The sequence below is a fragment of the Myripristis murdjan genome, chromosome 12, assembly GCF_902150065.1.
Source record: "Myripristis murdjan chromosome 12, fMyrMur1.1, whole genome shotgun sequence".
Taxonomy (NCBI): Eukaryota; Metazoa; Chordata; class Actinopteri; order Holocentriformes; family Holocentridae; genus Myripristis; species Myripristis murdjan.
The window spans coordinates 29,680,022-29,696,215 of NC_043991.1; the positions used below are offsets into that span (position 1 = coordinate 29,680,022).

A 16,194-nucleotide genomic window follows, 5' to 3' on the forward strand; every position below is an offset into this window, starting at 1 on the left:
ACAGTTTATGAGTTTATTTTAATGCCTTTTGGTCCCTTACCTTGCAGGAGTGCAGCATGTCAGCGATAGCCCTTCTGCTAAGATTGGCAGTGGCGATGATGTCCTCCTGGCGACAAGAGTTCCCAGCGGCCACTGCCTTGGCAGTTGCCTGCGTGATGCCTTTAGTCATGCGGATGAACTCCTCTGGTGTGGCTGTCTTTGGTGGTGGGTCAGAGCTGCTGAACACCTGTGTGGAAAAAAAACAACAACAACAAAAAAAAAAACAGGTTGATTTCAATGACATACTTTTATAATTAATAAAACACCCAGAATGCAATATTAAATGTATCCATCCAACTGCTGAACAAACTTTGTGCAGAATTTTGAGTTAATGCAAAATGCAAACAAGAAGGGTTTCTATCAGCTGATTTGCAGAAAATAAATTGGGTTCTATAATTTCAAAAGAGAAATAGAAAGAATAAGACTAGATTTGATCAGTACGAGAGGAGTTGTTAATGTTTTTACTGTCTGGTAATGCTAACAACATTTCCTTTCATGTGAGGATAAAACAAGTCAATCAAAATCAAAATCAAATCAAATCAACTTTATTGTTATTTTACCTTACATACACCAGTAAGGCAGGTAAAAAGAGACGGCATTTGCAAGGAATCCCTGCACAAAACCAAACCTATTACCAAACTATAAATAAATGGAATAAAACATAATAAAAAGTCACATTAACCACAAATCAGTACCACACATCATCCCCATGTCCCCATATTTTGATATGGGTGGAAAAAAGTGGCAGCAGTAATAATAATGTAAAGTGACAATCATTAAAGTGACCATTTCAGTCAAAGTGACTGTTCTAATAGTGATAATATAAATTCCTATAAAGTGCAAAATGCAAAATAAGGTGCTAGTGTAAAAAGTTCAGTTGTTCAACCATTCAATATCCACATAGCCGGTGGGAGGAAGCTGTTCAGCAGTCTGGTTGTTTTAGATTTAACATTGCAGTAGCGTTTGCCGTTCAAAGCATTTGTTGAGAAGGTGTGAGGGGTCCCTGATGATGCTCAGAGTCCAATTCCTGTATCAGCTCTGAAAAAGGTCCTGGACAGAGGGCTGGGGTGTTCCAATGATCCTCTCAGCTGTTGTCACTATCCTCTGCAGGGACTCTGTCCCTAACACTGCAGCTGGAGTACCAGGTCGATATGCACTATGTGAGGACGCTCTCCACCGTTCCTCTGTGAAATGTGGTGAGGATGCTGGTGGGTAGTGATGCACACAGACACACACCATCTCCAAGTTTAAAAGGGGGACAGTGGCATTTTATGTTATAAATTAAAAATGCTTTCATGCAATATCCAGATTGTGGCCAAATTTCTGTCCACAGACAACTGAGAACCAATCTCACTGTGACCAAGATCTGTACCTCACAGTTAACACAAGCTGGAGTGAACTGAAAGTTGAACTGTTTGATGGTGCTGCAAAGGATTCAAGATGAATGGGCTTCCATTCTCCCCTCCCATATTTTTGTGGTCTTATATCAGAACACCCTAAAGTACATTTGCATTTGGCAACACACGCAATTTTCAGCACTGCTGCTTTTCTTTGATTTCAAGAGTTCAAACCCGTGCTGTGGCACCTTGTTAAGCCAAGTGCAGATGCTATTTGTATCGTTTGTGCATGGATAAGCCCTGAAAATCCTCGATAAATCAACCCTCAGTTCATATGCAACAAACTAAACAAACAAATGAATTATATATATATATATATATATATATATATATATATATATATATATATATATAAATATATAAATATATAAATATATAAATATATATATATATATATATACACACAGTATATATATATAAAATCTATTATTATTACTGGCTTTAGGCAAACGATGTCAAACATAATTAATACAAATCAGAGCAGAGGATGAGAGAAGCACATGCACAGAGTTTGAACTAACCCCATCCAACTCCCATGTTCTGATTGTGAGGAACCTCTGCAATGTTACTTTACAAATTCAACAATTCACATTAAAATACTTGTATGGAAATCCAAATATTTCACTGACAACATTCTATTTTCAGTGTCACTCATTTCACCCACTTACATTCCTGCCTTCTAATTAAAAGACTACTAAAAACATTTGTCCATATGCAAGTTTGTGGACCAATATTCAAAATTGGTTACGGCCACTAAACATTAATTAAATTAACAACTTTAGACATTATGTTGGAGGTTCTGGATGAGATTATGAATTCATTTATTCTGTCAGATAAAATATTTAAATCAAAAGCTCAATCAAGAACTAATTTCTTTTGGAAAAAATAATTGCGACTGTAGCGGACACATAATGGGCATACAGGACTTAATTCACCATAGCATTTCATTTGTCCTGTTCAGTACGTACAGTTTTTCTATGTGCTTGGTTGTGTCTGTTGACAGCTCACTTTAAGAGCTGCAAGGCATTATGGGAAACATGTGTTCAGCTACAATAGATGACACACGCAATGTATAATAAAAGATAAAAGTAATCTGTCTGTCTCTACTTCCCACAACTGCTACATTATAAACCATTACAAAGTAGCACTAGGCAATATGAAATGGTAAAAAAAATGTGCTAATGAAGAGTGGGACTATAGCTGACTAAATATGTTCTGCCTGTACCAGTTCTAAATGTATTTGTACAGTACCGTCAATTTAATTTTTTTAACAACTTAAGGGATAAAATCCATTTATTTTTATTATTTATTCATTTTTTGAGTTTATATTTATATTTTGAGCGTGTGTTGTATTTATGTGTCATATGTGTATTATTTGCCTGTATTAATGAATGAAAAAAATTACAAAATTACTATTTTAACAGTTTAGGGAGGACAAGCGTCCTTTAATGTGGTTACTCACAGCCAGCTCCTGTTTGATGTGTTCAATTGTGGCCTCTAAAGCCCTGGTTCCCTTGGTGGCTTCATCTTCTACTGCCTTCACAGTCTTCAGCAATGAGGTCACATTGGTGACCATCACCTGCAGAAACCAGGACAGATATTATGAATTATAATCATGGCTTTAAAAATCTGTCCCCACCCATCTGTGATATGCAGTAATAGGGAAGAAGAGCAGGAGAAGAAACAGTAGGTAGAAACACACACACACACACACACACACACACACACACACACACACACACACACACACACACACACACACACACACACACACACACACACACACAGAGTCCCACTCTGAATCAGATGATAAACAACTGATATGCCAAAATCAAGACAACAAAAATACAAACACAGTGGACATAAATATGAACTCATCCCAACAAACACTGTCTGCACCGGGTGTGTTTTTAGTGTCAGTGATTTTATTTTATTTGACACAGGAATGGTGCTGTGACATCTGTCATCATCTAGGTCTTTACCATCCTTATCTGAAACTGGCAGTTTTGGGTTGATGATAATACATCAAATTAAGGTAAATACTGGAACATTGGAATACATTTTGGTGAATAAATTAAGTGTTTTTTACAGACCATAGTATAAACAATTGAACTACGAATCATTATGATGTTTGTACAGTCCAAACAACATGAAAGAACTATATCTGTGATTTTGCATGTTCAGTGTAATATCTACAAAATGTGTACTTCATGTCTCTAATCTTAATCTTTTCCCAAAGCAAGCATTGAAAATCTATCTATCTATCTAGATAAATTTTTTAATTTTTTTTATTTTTTCAAATTTTGCATCTGTGAGCAATGAGCTTAGTAGCTTATTGTCTTTTTCACATGTTTTTGAAAGAAATCAAATCAATTTGCTTGGGTTTCAAATGCTTGTGAAAGGCACAAGAAATCTGACGTCAATCCAGGTTTCAAAAGGCTTACAAATAAGGGTTAAAATAAAAATGGTGGCCCACGTGAATTAGTATTTTGTATCTACATGAAGTATCTTACTTTAGCAGAGTTCTTCAGCTGAAGCATGGTGGGGTCATCGTGAGGTTTGCCCGCTGCTGCCTTAGTGGCACTGATGAGGTCACCCAGGGCCTTGGCCACATCTTTCACTGCATTAATCAGCACCACCTGCGGAGGGCAGCATACAGCATTATGTAGTTAATACATCTTTACTGGGGAAGTAACATACAATATAACAATATAATATACAATATATCAATATAATAATGTTATATGTAATAATGTTAATAGTGTAGTAATAATGTTGGGTGAAAGGAGAAATATATCAGGAAGTGGCGATGAGCTGAATCCATCACTCGTGTTTTGTTTTTTTTGTTTTTGTTTTTTTTTTTTGATACATTTAGAGGTCCTAGTCAGCCTAACAAAGTTTAATTTCAACAGAGGATATACATACAATTTACAGTGTTGCCCCAAAATAAGTTCATACAAAGTGCATGAAATGAAATCCTAAACCTGTGTGAAACCTGCCCTCTTATGGCGAAAAGCAAGGTGCTTGGTCTTTGGTGGCAGCTGATGTCAACACCTATTGTTGTATTGAGCTATATCTCTGTAAATTATGGTATGTCTTTATTCAAATTCTGCATTTATTATTACATATGTAACATATTACCTATAATCCTTTGTTGTACAGAAGAGGATTAGGTCCACAAACACAGTGAAAAATGCGTTCTGAGATTAATCTCATAATTATGATATTAATCAGAGAACTCAGTTTTTCTATTTTTGTGTGGGCTCAATGCTCTTCTGTAGACAACTTAGCTCTAGGCTAGTTTTCACATATTATCTGACAAGCACTACTCCTCCTATCCATACCTGTGTCTCTGGGTCCTCAGCACCCAGGCTGGCAGCTCCCAGTTTGACCACATCTGCCAGTTTGGTGATAGTTGAGACCGAGGACTGGGCAGCCTGGGCCAGTTTCTCCTGACTGGCTCCAGCACCAGACACCAGCAGCTTGGTGTCCTCCACCAGCGCCTTTGCTGTTTTCAGGATGTTCTCTCTGGGTGCAAGAAGGTCATAAAGTCAACAGTTTGGACTGATGATGCTGTACAGTCCAAAGCGGAAGAAGGAAAATGGCTTCCCTTTGTTTGCGCACAGCCACAAGTATGTTCAAATGTATGACTGATACTCCAATGTATTCTGCATTTGCATTTCCTGAATTCTGACCATTTCTGCATATGTCCATATTGGGAGATTATTTTGCAACGTAAAGAAAAGCAGATGTTATTTGGTTGCATTTATTTCAGCTGATAATGAACATGTTATTATTCCTTATTTACTTACAGATGAAGATTAAAGATTTCAAACATTATGCACCTTTTAAATGTGATTAACTCTCTGAACTATAATACATAATCATCCACATCTTATGTAATATAAAAAAAATGTTTATAAAGCAAATGATAAATTAAACTTTTGCAAAAAAAAGAGCTGAAATTGCTCCCATATGCTATATTATTGTTAAAATTTAAAAGTCTATACATGATGGGTTAGCAGACGTGATGATACGTGATGCCATGATAAGCAAGCGCGCATCTACTCTACTAGTATCTTATCTTGTCAAGGGCTAGCATATGGCTTACAGTATGGCTTGCAAGTTACTGCTATCATGCTCCTGTGTGAGGTCTCTGTGGTGTTTTGTACCTGTGGTCAGCAAATGTCTCAGCATTCTCTCTGTTGAGAGTGCCAGCAGTGGCAAACATGATGGTGGTGTCGAGGTCGGCAATAATGCCAGACACAGCACTGGCTGCAGTGATGCAAGCCTGGGTGCCCCGGTTACCTGCCTGGAGGGATGCCAAGACGTGGGATACCTGCCAGAGGAAGAATCAAATTTGACTGGCACTGACATTGACATTGAGGAAACAGATTAAAAAGCCATTATGCATGTAACACAGAAACACAAAAACAACTAAGGGCCACAAAATGGGCTGTGCTATGTCTCAAGCGCAAGAATTATCCAGATTCTAATTTGAATGTTTTTGAAAATGTAATCATGTTGTTAACATAAAATGATTGTTGCTAGCAATATGACTACATGGGAGTAAGCCAATGTGTTCATATTTATTTCATATTCATATTTTATTTGTTATGTACTGCACACACTGCAGTTGTGCAGTGCAATGTTTGTTTTTTCATTATTAAAAACAAATACTTTTTCTGACTCAGCTGAAACTTCTTATTCAAGACTAAATCATTTAGAACTGATACAAATAAGCTGTATGAAACAAATGTCTGAAAATCTTGCTTGCACACAATTTGTTGTGCCACACCACATATGTCAATGTAAAACAGATGTTATTTCTGACACGGATATACTGGGCCTGTTGCTGGTGCTAGTTGGACTGTCATCAAAATGGATAGATTTCATCCTTCAGCCAACATCAGCATTGGCTAGAGAATGTTCACTTTTTTCGCAATTGTCAAAAGCAAAAAACGTAATTGAAAATAAAATTTGATTGATCGCCCAGCCTTACTTTCCAGCAGGGCAAAAATAGATAATCACTGTAGTGGCACTTTCAAGTATACAAACAGTTTTTGGTCTGACCTTTTCAGAGACTTTGCGGGCACTCTCAATCAGCTCCTTCTTGGTGAAAGTGTCATTAGGACTGCATTGCAGAGCTCCAGCTTTGGTAACCAGGCTGGTACAGCTGAAACCAAGCTCGCCCACCTGCTTCTTAATATGGGAACCAATCTGTACATAGACACAGTGAGATGGAGTCAGACCAACAACATGTGGAGCACAGGAAATGTGTAATGGTCCAAGATAATGAGTTCATCCAATTTACCTCATCATTCTCTGCAGTGATGGCAGCATATTTGGCCTCAGTAGCCAGCTCTCCAAACTCATTGGTCAGCTGGTTGGCCAATCCTCCAAGGTCATCAGGGTTGGTGTTAGACTTAGTAACCTGAGGACAGATGAATTGCCATAAGAGTCTATTTCCAAAACCTGCTGTCCATCCACCAAATACCCACCAGGTAGATCAGTTTTAACCAACAGCACTCAGCAGTAAAGGTGACATACTTTGTAGGCTCTATTAGAAACACTGCTAAATCAGTAATCAGGCATAAAATACAACTCATTGTCTCCATTAAAAACAAGCACTCTAGACTCTGAAGTATGAACTGTGTCAGTCATTGAACTATTTTCTTAACAGATATGGTAGGGTGATAACACACACACAGTCAGCCTTACCATCTCCTGTACTGTGACAGCAATGGCCTTGGCTGTCTTAACCATGGTGGTCTGGTAGTCGACAAAGGTGCCGCTGGGTTCACCTCCAGGTGCGTCCTCCATTTTATTAATGGCCTGGTTGATGGAGTCCACCATGCCACCTACAGCACCTGCTGCACTGGCTGCCTCGGCCAGGGTGGCACCCAGGTCATCTACTGCTTCCTTCATCATCTGCACTGACTCTTCCAGGGCCTCCTGCGTGTGAGCCGCCTGGGGCAAGAACATAGATTAGAGTAGATACAGTCTATTAGAGCACAAATAGTCATCAGGTCAACAAAGAATAGGAATAGAGAAGGTGTTACACTTTCTTTGGATTGTCACCGGCACATATTCAACAGAATGTCAACTGATATATATCAACATGAGTTCAGTAGAATAAAAATAAGCCATGAATTTCAACATGTGTGTAAATATTCAAAGGACAGACATACCATCCTCTAGGACTTCCCCCCTAGTAGAGGATGTTATTATGGACTTCTGGGAAAGATATGCTCACCAGCACTGTGATTGTGACATTAATTTTAACGTTAAAACAGGCTTGACATAAGCCCTTACCCATCCATAACCATGACCCCAACCTTAATCTTGTGGGCACATCCAAGAAAGCCATCACCTCACCATAACTTGAACCTTAACCCTGTGAACCACAGAACCACAGTGGGTTTCCTCTTGTTCTTGCAGCAGGGAAGGAGCTAATGGACCAGACTTGATGTATTACACTCGCATGGAGCAAGAAATACAACTAAATGGGAAAGAATCTGAACTATCACTTTAACATACAGCAAGTTGCATTTGATTAAATTACCACTTACAGATTAATGATGCAAAAAAAGATTTTGAAAGGCAAACTACAGTGAGGCAGCACCTGCCTTATTGCAGATGACCATCTTGATGTCCAAGTTACATGCATATATATATATGTGTGCTACCTTGGGGTTTCCTCCGGCTTCCTTGGCAGTGTAGAGCATCTGGAGGGCTGACTCTGCCAAGGTTTTGGTCTGGTCTAAGACGGCCATCTGCTGCTGGCTGCTGAGAATCTTAGATGCTGTACCAATTGCTGCCATGATCAGAGGTTCAAAGTAGCTTGCCATCTGAGATACCTGGTCAAAAAAGAAAGCAGAGCAGTGAGGCAGGATTCTATAGACATAGGTTTCCTGAACAGGGATTTAATTGAGACGGGACAAGATTTTAATCCAGTAGAGCTAATTATGGCCTAAAAAGGGACTTTCCAAAACACATCTGTATTTCAGATTAGTTACTTCTTTGATAATAATAACTCTCAGTGTACACTGATATCCACTATATCTTCTACTGTCTCACATTTATTACAAACAAACCATGGATGTTGCCTCCTACACACATTAAAATACATTGCTTATGCAGGATTTTTCCAGTGAAAAGGCCCCACTACTCCCACAGGAAAAACTGAATCTTTCATTAACTGCCTATAGGTTTAATCACTACTGTACACTATCAATTAGTGGGGGAGGGTATCAAAATAGACACTTACTCATATAAAAGTGTTGTGGATTACTACTTTAATTTCAAAACCTAATGATTATAAAGCCTGAACTGAGAAAACCCCAGAATTGTGACAGGAGGAGACACAGGATGGATCCTGCTGCTCCTCTGACAAACCAGACAAATCAGATCATTTTAATCTAGATTGAGATAAATCTCCATCCACGATCCAGAAAATGAATTAGAGTTATTCCAGTTCTAAAGGGCATTTTAATCTACGACTAAGATTAATCCCCAACACTAAATGATAACGACAATCATGAAAAAGAACACTGTTCTCTCTCTCTCTCTCTCTCTCTCTCTCTCTTTTTTTTTTTTTTGTTTACCTTGAATCTAGAGCTGCTTGTCAATATAAAAGATAAAACTCTATAGGCCAGTTTGGCAATGGCAGGACCTTTTTGAATAGGCTTAACCCATCTATATTCCTCCATCAGATGGACCATGACCATGTAAACATATATAACCAGCTCTAAAGTGCTGTGTCTTATGCTTTACCTTGTGGCCAAGCTGGGAGGCCTCAGACCGAGCAGCAACAGCTACAGGCTCAATCAAATTGCTGATCTCATGCACTGAGGCAGCCATCTGTTCATGGAGAGCCTGCAACACACATAAAACAGGTAGATAAATGTACTGTTACTTCACAAAATTTTATCCTCTCCTCTGGGGCTGGTAAGACATACTGTACATGCTCTCATCTGAACTGCAGCTGAGTTTTGCTTTACATGCAGCTGGATTCATGGTGCTGTACAGCAGATCCTGATACGGAAGGTCTCCAGAACTTGAAATGGAGCAGAATGGTCAGTGAACTGTTTGCCATGGTCATTTGGCTGGTACAGAATGAAATACCGATTGTGGTTATTTGCTACAGAGACAACACACATATAGGGCAGTAAAGTGTATCCTTTGCTAACTGAGAAGATATGTTGCACAGTGGCTGCATCCTAAATGCTATAAATAAACATTAATAGTTACCACCAATTGGAATACAGAGGTTAGCCCAGTGCAAAGGCCACAATTCTTTGCAATGGAAAAGATGCACATAAAATGGTCACTGCTCCACCCATCCTGTTATGTTTATTTGAAAAGCGACATCCACTCTAATCTGATTCAAGTTCTGTGGGTCCATGTTGAATAAACAGTGAAGCTTTGTTTGGCTCATGAAATAAACTAAATTCATTTCCACCTCAAATACAATAAAATATTTCTTAAAATAATGACAAAATACCATCAACATGGCAATATAAAAATCGTCCAAAAAAAAAAAAAAAATCACAATCTGTGACAGAGTCAATTTTTGTCCCCCATCCCACTCTTCATACAACATTTGTGGCAAAAATGCCAGTAAAATTGAGAGAGAATGTATATGTATGTGTGTGTGTTTACCTCGTGGGAGATGTCTTCGCGAGGCGTTAACTGCTGGCTGATGGCAGCCAGGGAGGCTTGGTCGACTTCTCGGATGCAGCTGTTCAGCACCTCAATAGCTTCATCACACTCTCTCTGGCCAGGAGCCTTGTCTCTGTATACATACATGTGTGAATGCAGTTTACTACTTCTATTTATATTCATGATACACACACAGCAGATAACCTTAGACATTTATTCTGCATATATTCCGCTTTCTTTATGCTTTCTTTTACTTTTGTATACTTTTGTATAAGATTTAGTTTGGATAAAAGCGAAAAAAGTGAAGGGGGTCTGAATACCTTCTGAATGCACTGTATATCAATCTTAAAGGACAATAATAGTGATTCCATTGCCAAGGGATGTTGTGAGTTCCTTCTTATTCCATTTATTATTGTTTTCTCATTTAGCCACTGTTCATTCTGTTTCCCCCAGCAAAATGACAAATGTTTTATAGATATAGAGTGTTTGTTGTACATCCCTCAAACATTTTGTCAGCTTTGTGTCACTGCTAAAAATCATGTTTTTTCCATTCTGTATCTACTTCATGCTTCTTGCTGTGCCTAATCACTTTTATTAATCTGACAATGTTTTCAGTAATGCATGAAGAGAGAGTTTAGGTGCTTGTCAGCACTGGCATCAACAAGTATGGATAACATCACTGACTGCAGTTGATTATTGCTATGTTTCTATGAGCTCATCTTTGTTAACATCACTGCTCATGCTTCATGCATACTGGTGAACTTGTCAGTTAACCTTAGTAACACACATGTAAACAACATTTTATTGGAATTTTTTATGTTAATTTACCATTACATAATTTGTGTTAATGTTGTTATTCATGTTCAGTCGATGTTAGCGAAAGCATCATTTAACATTATTTTACAGCCACTTAATATCAAGTGTTACTAGCATTCCAGATGATTGGTAATACTATGTAATAATGTTTCTTAACAAATTATTCAGATACTCACAAATATTTACTAGATTATCATTCTTATATCTATAAAGTAGTTATCATTTGGTAGTTATCATTATTATAAAGCGTTAGCAATATGATGTTTATTGTTATTATTAGCACTACTATTTCCCACAGGGTGTACCTCATGTTGGTGATGAGTTTCTTGATGGAGTCTGACACAGTCCTGGAGTATCCAGCCAGCACTGACCACTTGGGGGGGTCTTTGGGATTGACAGCCAGGGAGCGTGCGGTTTGGATCAGACCAGTTGAGCTGTCCAGCATTGTCTTTGCTGCCGCCACAATGGGTTCCATGGCTGCATGACCCTGCAGGTAGGTGGTGGTGGTTGTGAGAGATGGGGGCAGTTAAACCCTGATAAGCGGTTGCAAGCAATAACAAATTGCATAATGCGTCTGGGCTCTCAACACTTAATTCTGACAACAAATTTTTGGGTGAAAAATAGTTGTTGCCGAGCCTTTTTTTCATGACGGTGACAGAAAAAATGACTGAACTTTTGATTGTGTTTAGCTTTTGTCGTCAGGGACTGAAGGCAGCACACACATTAGTACAGCTGAAATTTAAGAGTATGAGAATGTGGTTCTGAAATTATTTTGGTGATGATATGTGGAATAGTGTCGTGAAGTTGAGCTGCTGTAACAGGCAACAAACCTCAGGGCTGATTTGGGCAGGAACACTGGCAAACTCTGGGTTGGAGGCAAAGGCTGTCAGGTTGTCCACAGCCTCGATCAGAGGTCCAGTTGCAGCCTTACACTTCTCTCGGTTCTCCTGGTTAAATGCTCCATCCAAAGCCTGCACAGGAATAATGCCATTCTGATCATGTTCCCCAGTAACCCAGTTCCAACTCCCTCTTTGCACTGGCATCAGAGCCACATATGAGCATGCATGAGGATGACAGCAACTTGGAAAAGGTAGTCAATCTCAGGTAGATGCTGTCTGAGCTCAAATTTTCCACCCACTCACTCTAGAAAGTTACCTACACAAGCTTTAATACAAACTACTTAATACTAGCACTAACTACTCACTATGTAATGCATGCTCTTTAACAAAAAACACCAACCTTGATGGATTTCACCAGGTTGGCTGTGCTGTTAGCCACTTCTTTGGCTGACTGGACAAACTGCCTCTTGGCAACAGGGTTGGAGGTTTTGGAGGAAGCCAAGCGGCAGGCGTTACACAGTGCAGAGGTATGCTTAGCAACAATGGTGGCTGCAGAGAGAACCTAGGGGGAAGAAAAATGTGTATTCAAAGTCAGCTGATCATTGCAATAATCAGTCAGGCTATACAATTGGTATGGGCTTGGTGTGAAGTTGACATCTACCTGTGACTGAGTGCAAGCTGGGTCCACCAGATTTTGGCAAGCCATCTGAATTGATTGGTTAGCCCTGGCAAACTGGGCAGGGTCCACCAGGCCCTTCTGACCTGCTGAGCTGTTGGGGTCTGAGACTCCCACAAGGTAGGCAGCCTGATAACATGGACAGATCACTGGTCAATTTTCAACAGACAGCAACCACAAACATGGTAAAATGTCCCTCCAGCATTTCATGATTGCAACAATTAAGACAAATTCAATGAAGCAGGCATGTCCAACAGGAATGTTTCACATTTACCAACAATAATTACTGCTTAAGACTGTGCAATGCAATTCCCTGATGTTTTGCACCAAAGAAAAATTGGGGCAAATTGTTTTACACCATATGCAACAATGTGGTGGTACACAAATGAAAGTCATCGGTGGACAAACACTTGAATGAAACAGGGTGAGTTAGACTGAATATACATGGTTAGTAGTGTAAGATAAATGACAAAATGATAGAGGCCTGTGTGTCTGTCTGTGTGAGAAACTGTGTATATGTGTGAGTGAGAGAAAGATTTGGAATAAAAAGTCTCAAAATGTTTAAAATGGTATGAGAGATGAGTTGGATGTTAAATTATTTAATAATTTATTTGTTTCTATGTTTATTCATTTTACCTGCGCAGCTGCTTCAGTGAGGCCACACAAGGCTTTGGAGCCGGTGCTGACTGAATCACCGAACTCTGGCAGGTTAGAGTTCTTGGCATTATGGGAAATGCCAGCCATGGACTCACCAAGGACCTGTTAACAGGAAATGAAAGATGCAGAAAAAGACATAATTTAGTCAAAAGAATATGTTTTTATAGTATTTATTTTTATGATTACCACATCATTTCAGACTCAAATATACAAACACCATGGAAAAAAATATCACTGTTTTTCATCAATATAGGAAGCACAGGACAAAGAAGGGGAACATACTGGACTATTACTTATTTACTTATATATACTTATAGACCAGCCATTTCTAACCAAGTTCAAGTTCGGAGCCTTTAAGTATCTTACTTAAGTATCTGTTGGATAGAAAACAACACAGCCCCTGACATTAAAGTAAAATTAAAGTACATTCATGCTAGCCAAGGAATCCAGAAAATAAATAAATAAATAAATGAATAAATGAATACAAAAATACATGGATAAAACATGTGTTCCTATATTTTAATTTAATAGATTTTAATGTCTTAATCACAAAATGTCTAGTACACCAAGGATAAAAATTTTTGCTGTTTTTGCTATAGCAAAGTAGCATTTATCACATAGAAATTAAGTGAACCAATGGGTTACTACAGACTGTGTCACCCTCCCATTAGAGTAATAAGAGGAGGGAGAGAGACAAGAATAAGAAGAGTGCAGATGAGATATGCAACATAAAAAGGCAGAACAGCAGTGATATTTTTCCTACCTTGGAGTTCTCCATGACGCTATCAATACAGTCAAAGTAAGAGAGGTCACTGACTGCTTCAACAGGGTTCTCCAACATCCCCTTGACTGACTGCACAGAGATCAGACACAAAAGTCACAACACACAAGTTCCAACTAGCACACACATTGTACTGGGTGAGACTGCAAAAGACTACTTAGAGATATATTCTCGGGGAGGTATGTAGGGAAAGCATTACATTTTCCAAGCAAAATCCACACTACAAATGAGTCAAAGATATAGAGTCATAGATATAAGAAAAAAAAAAGATCTTTGTAAAAAATGTAAATGTAACAATGTTGGATTCTGTTCTGTATAAATACTCAAGGTTTTAAATCTGCAGTCCAGTAAAGCCTCTGTTCACAGAACTGAGGTCAAATCGGACACGTTTAATAAAGTTGCTATCCAGCCATACACTAGGTTTTGGCCTATTCTTGTTTCAGTTTGACTGGTTTAAATGCTTGTGAAAGGCATCTTAATGTGTGACACGCTAATGTAACTATTATGTATCAATAAAGTCTGTGTAATCTTACTTTGCTGAAGAGCCCTTTGTCGAGAGACATATCCAATACAAACAGAACAACAGGATAGAATGAGAAGAACAGAAGAACAGAAAAAAGCAAAGGAAAAGATGGATGGATGATGGTAGCTACCTCCAGTTCTCTGAGTGCATTGTCACACTCCTTTTGGCCTGGAGCCTGCTGAGTACACATGGTGATGAGTTGGTTAATACTGTCGGTAACCGCTCTATGGAAAGAGAGATAGGCAGAGAAAGAGAGGCAGAGAGAAAGAGACAATCAATTAAATTTGATTCACCCATTAGAGTACATCAGAAAGCTGCTATATCTCTATGGAAATAAAATAAAATGCTGCCATTCTTAATGACGTAATTGATCAAGACATTACTTTTCAAATTAAAAAAGTCCAAAAATTACAGAAAGATTTCGCTAAACAAAATGAGACTGGAGAGCCAAAATATCTCACTTTCAGAGATGGGTCCTGGCAGGATCAGCAAATAACATGAAAGAGGTAAGAACTAGAAAAAGCAGGGTTGAATTGTGGGACACACAAACACATGGCTCTCAAATTATAGTAGTTGGAGTAGAACAGGACAATATGTGAATGTGAGTGTCTAGAGCACTCCATAGCTGAAGACGAAGCCAGCACACACTTGGGGCTGGGAGTGTGTTGTGTTACCGAGCAGCAGCTGCCAGCTGGTTCTTGAGGTTGGGGGAGCTGGGGTCGGTGGAGAGGGCTTTGGCTGCCAGAAGCAGCTTACTAGAAGACATGGAGATAGTCTTCAGGTTGGACACAACCTGTGTCTGGTCCTCTTTAGACTAGAGATGAGGGGGAAGAAATTGATTTTAGTGTTATGCTGCAAACCCTGGTTCTACATAACTATATGTAGTGATATGTAATATGTAGTTTGAAAATGCATAATAATCTATCCATCTATCCATCTATCCATCCATCCATCCATCCATATATCCATATATCCATCCATATATCCATGTATTCATGTATACATGCATTGGAAAAAAAGCAATTACACAAAGCTTGCTATCCACCACTTCAAAATCCTCTTCAGAATAGTCTCTCATCTTGCTAACCTGGGATGTGCCAGCCATGTCAACTCCAGCTTCAAGGAAGCTGCTGAAATCCTGTCCAAATTTGCTGGTGGCCCTGGCCAGGTCCTGTGTGGTTCCTCTGGATGACTGTACCACCTCATTGGCTGACTGGTTCAGACCAGCTGCTGCCTCATTTAGCTGAGCCTGGATCTCCTGGAAACTCTTTCCACTAGGTGAAAACTGTGGAGGACAGAGGAGAAAAGATGATAAAAATCGTTATGAAGTAAGGCACTGTGAAAAGGCATTCGTCTCAGTTTTAATTTTCTGAATTTTTATACATTTTTTTCTGGCTTGAAAGCTGTTTATTGAGAGAATCTGAGAAAATTATTTCATGCAAGTTTGTTGATACTTTCATCTTGTAGGTGTGAGAGGAAATTGAAAATGCAATCTTGGGGTCTTAAGCAGTAAAAGTGCTGCTAAAAAACATGGCTAAACATTAGCAAACATTTGTATCACTCTATTCAACCAGAATCATCAGGAAGGCCAGAAATATAATCACTGAGCCTTCCCATCCGGCATATCCCCTGTTCAATTTCCTCCCATCTGGTCGGAGATACAGCAGGATTAAAAGCAGAATACACATCTCCAAGCCATTAGACTTTTAAATATGTACTGACATTTTTGAGGAATATAGCTCAATCTATGAATAAGGTAACTAACATTTTCTTGTTAGTTGTTTGTTGAGGAATTTACAGAG

General features: G+C 38.9%; 1 protein-coding gene across 2 annotated transcripts in view; it reads right to left on the minus strand.

The window, feature by feature from the left end:
- tln1 (talin 1) overlaps positions 1–16,194 on the minus strand; it is a 116,567-nt gene that overhangs the window by 23,928 nt on the left and 76,445 nt on the right. For both annotated transcript variants that reach the window (XM_030064654.1, XM_030064653.1), the window contains 20 exons: positions 15,480–15,677; positions 15,067–15,206; positions 14,523–14,616; positions 13,852–13,941; positions 13,068–13,190; positions 12,417–12,560; positions 12,156–12,317; positions 11,747–11,887; positions 11,222–11,403; positions 10,101–10,233; positions 9,213–9,314; positions 8,126–8,296; positions 7,158–7,406; positions 6,751–6,870; positions 6,510–6,656; positions 5,609–5,775; positions 4,781–4,964; positions 3,950–4,075; positions 2,899–3,015; positions 41–226 (listed from right to left, as the gene is read on the minus strand). In XM_030064654.1, coding sequence (XP_029920514.1) covers positions 41–226; positions 2,899–3,015; positions 3,950–4,075; positions 4,781–4,964; positions 5,609–5,775; positions 6,510–6,656; positions 6,751–6,870; positions 7,158–7,406; positions 8,126–8,296; positions 9,213–9,314; positions 10,101–10,233; positions 11,222–11,403; positions 11,747–11,887; positions 12,156–12,317; positions 12,417–12,560; positions 13,068–13,190; positions 13,852–13,941; positions 14,523–14,616; positions 15,067–15,206; positions 15,480–15,677 — 2,976 coding nt within the window. The remainder of the gene's footprint in view (positions 1–40; positions 227–2,898; positions 3,016–3,949; positions 4,076–4,780; positions 4,965–5,608; positions 5,776–6,509; positions 6,657–6,750; positions 6,871–7,157; positions 7,407–8,125; positions 8,297–9,212; positions 9,315–10,100; positions 10,234–11,221; positions 11,404–11,746; positions 11,888–12,155; positions 12,318–12,416; positions 12,561–13,067; positions 13,191–13,851; positions 13,942–14,522; positions 14,617–15,066; positions 15,207–15,479; positions 15,678–16,194) is intronic.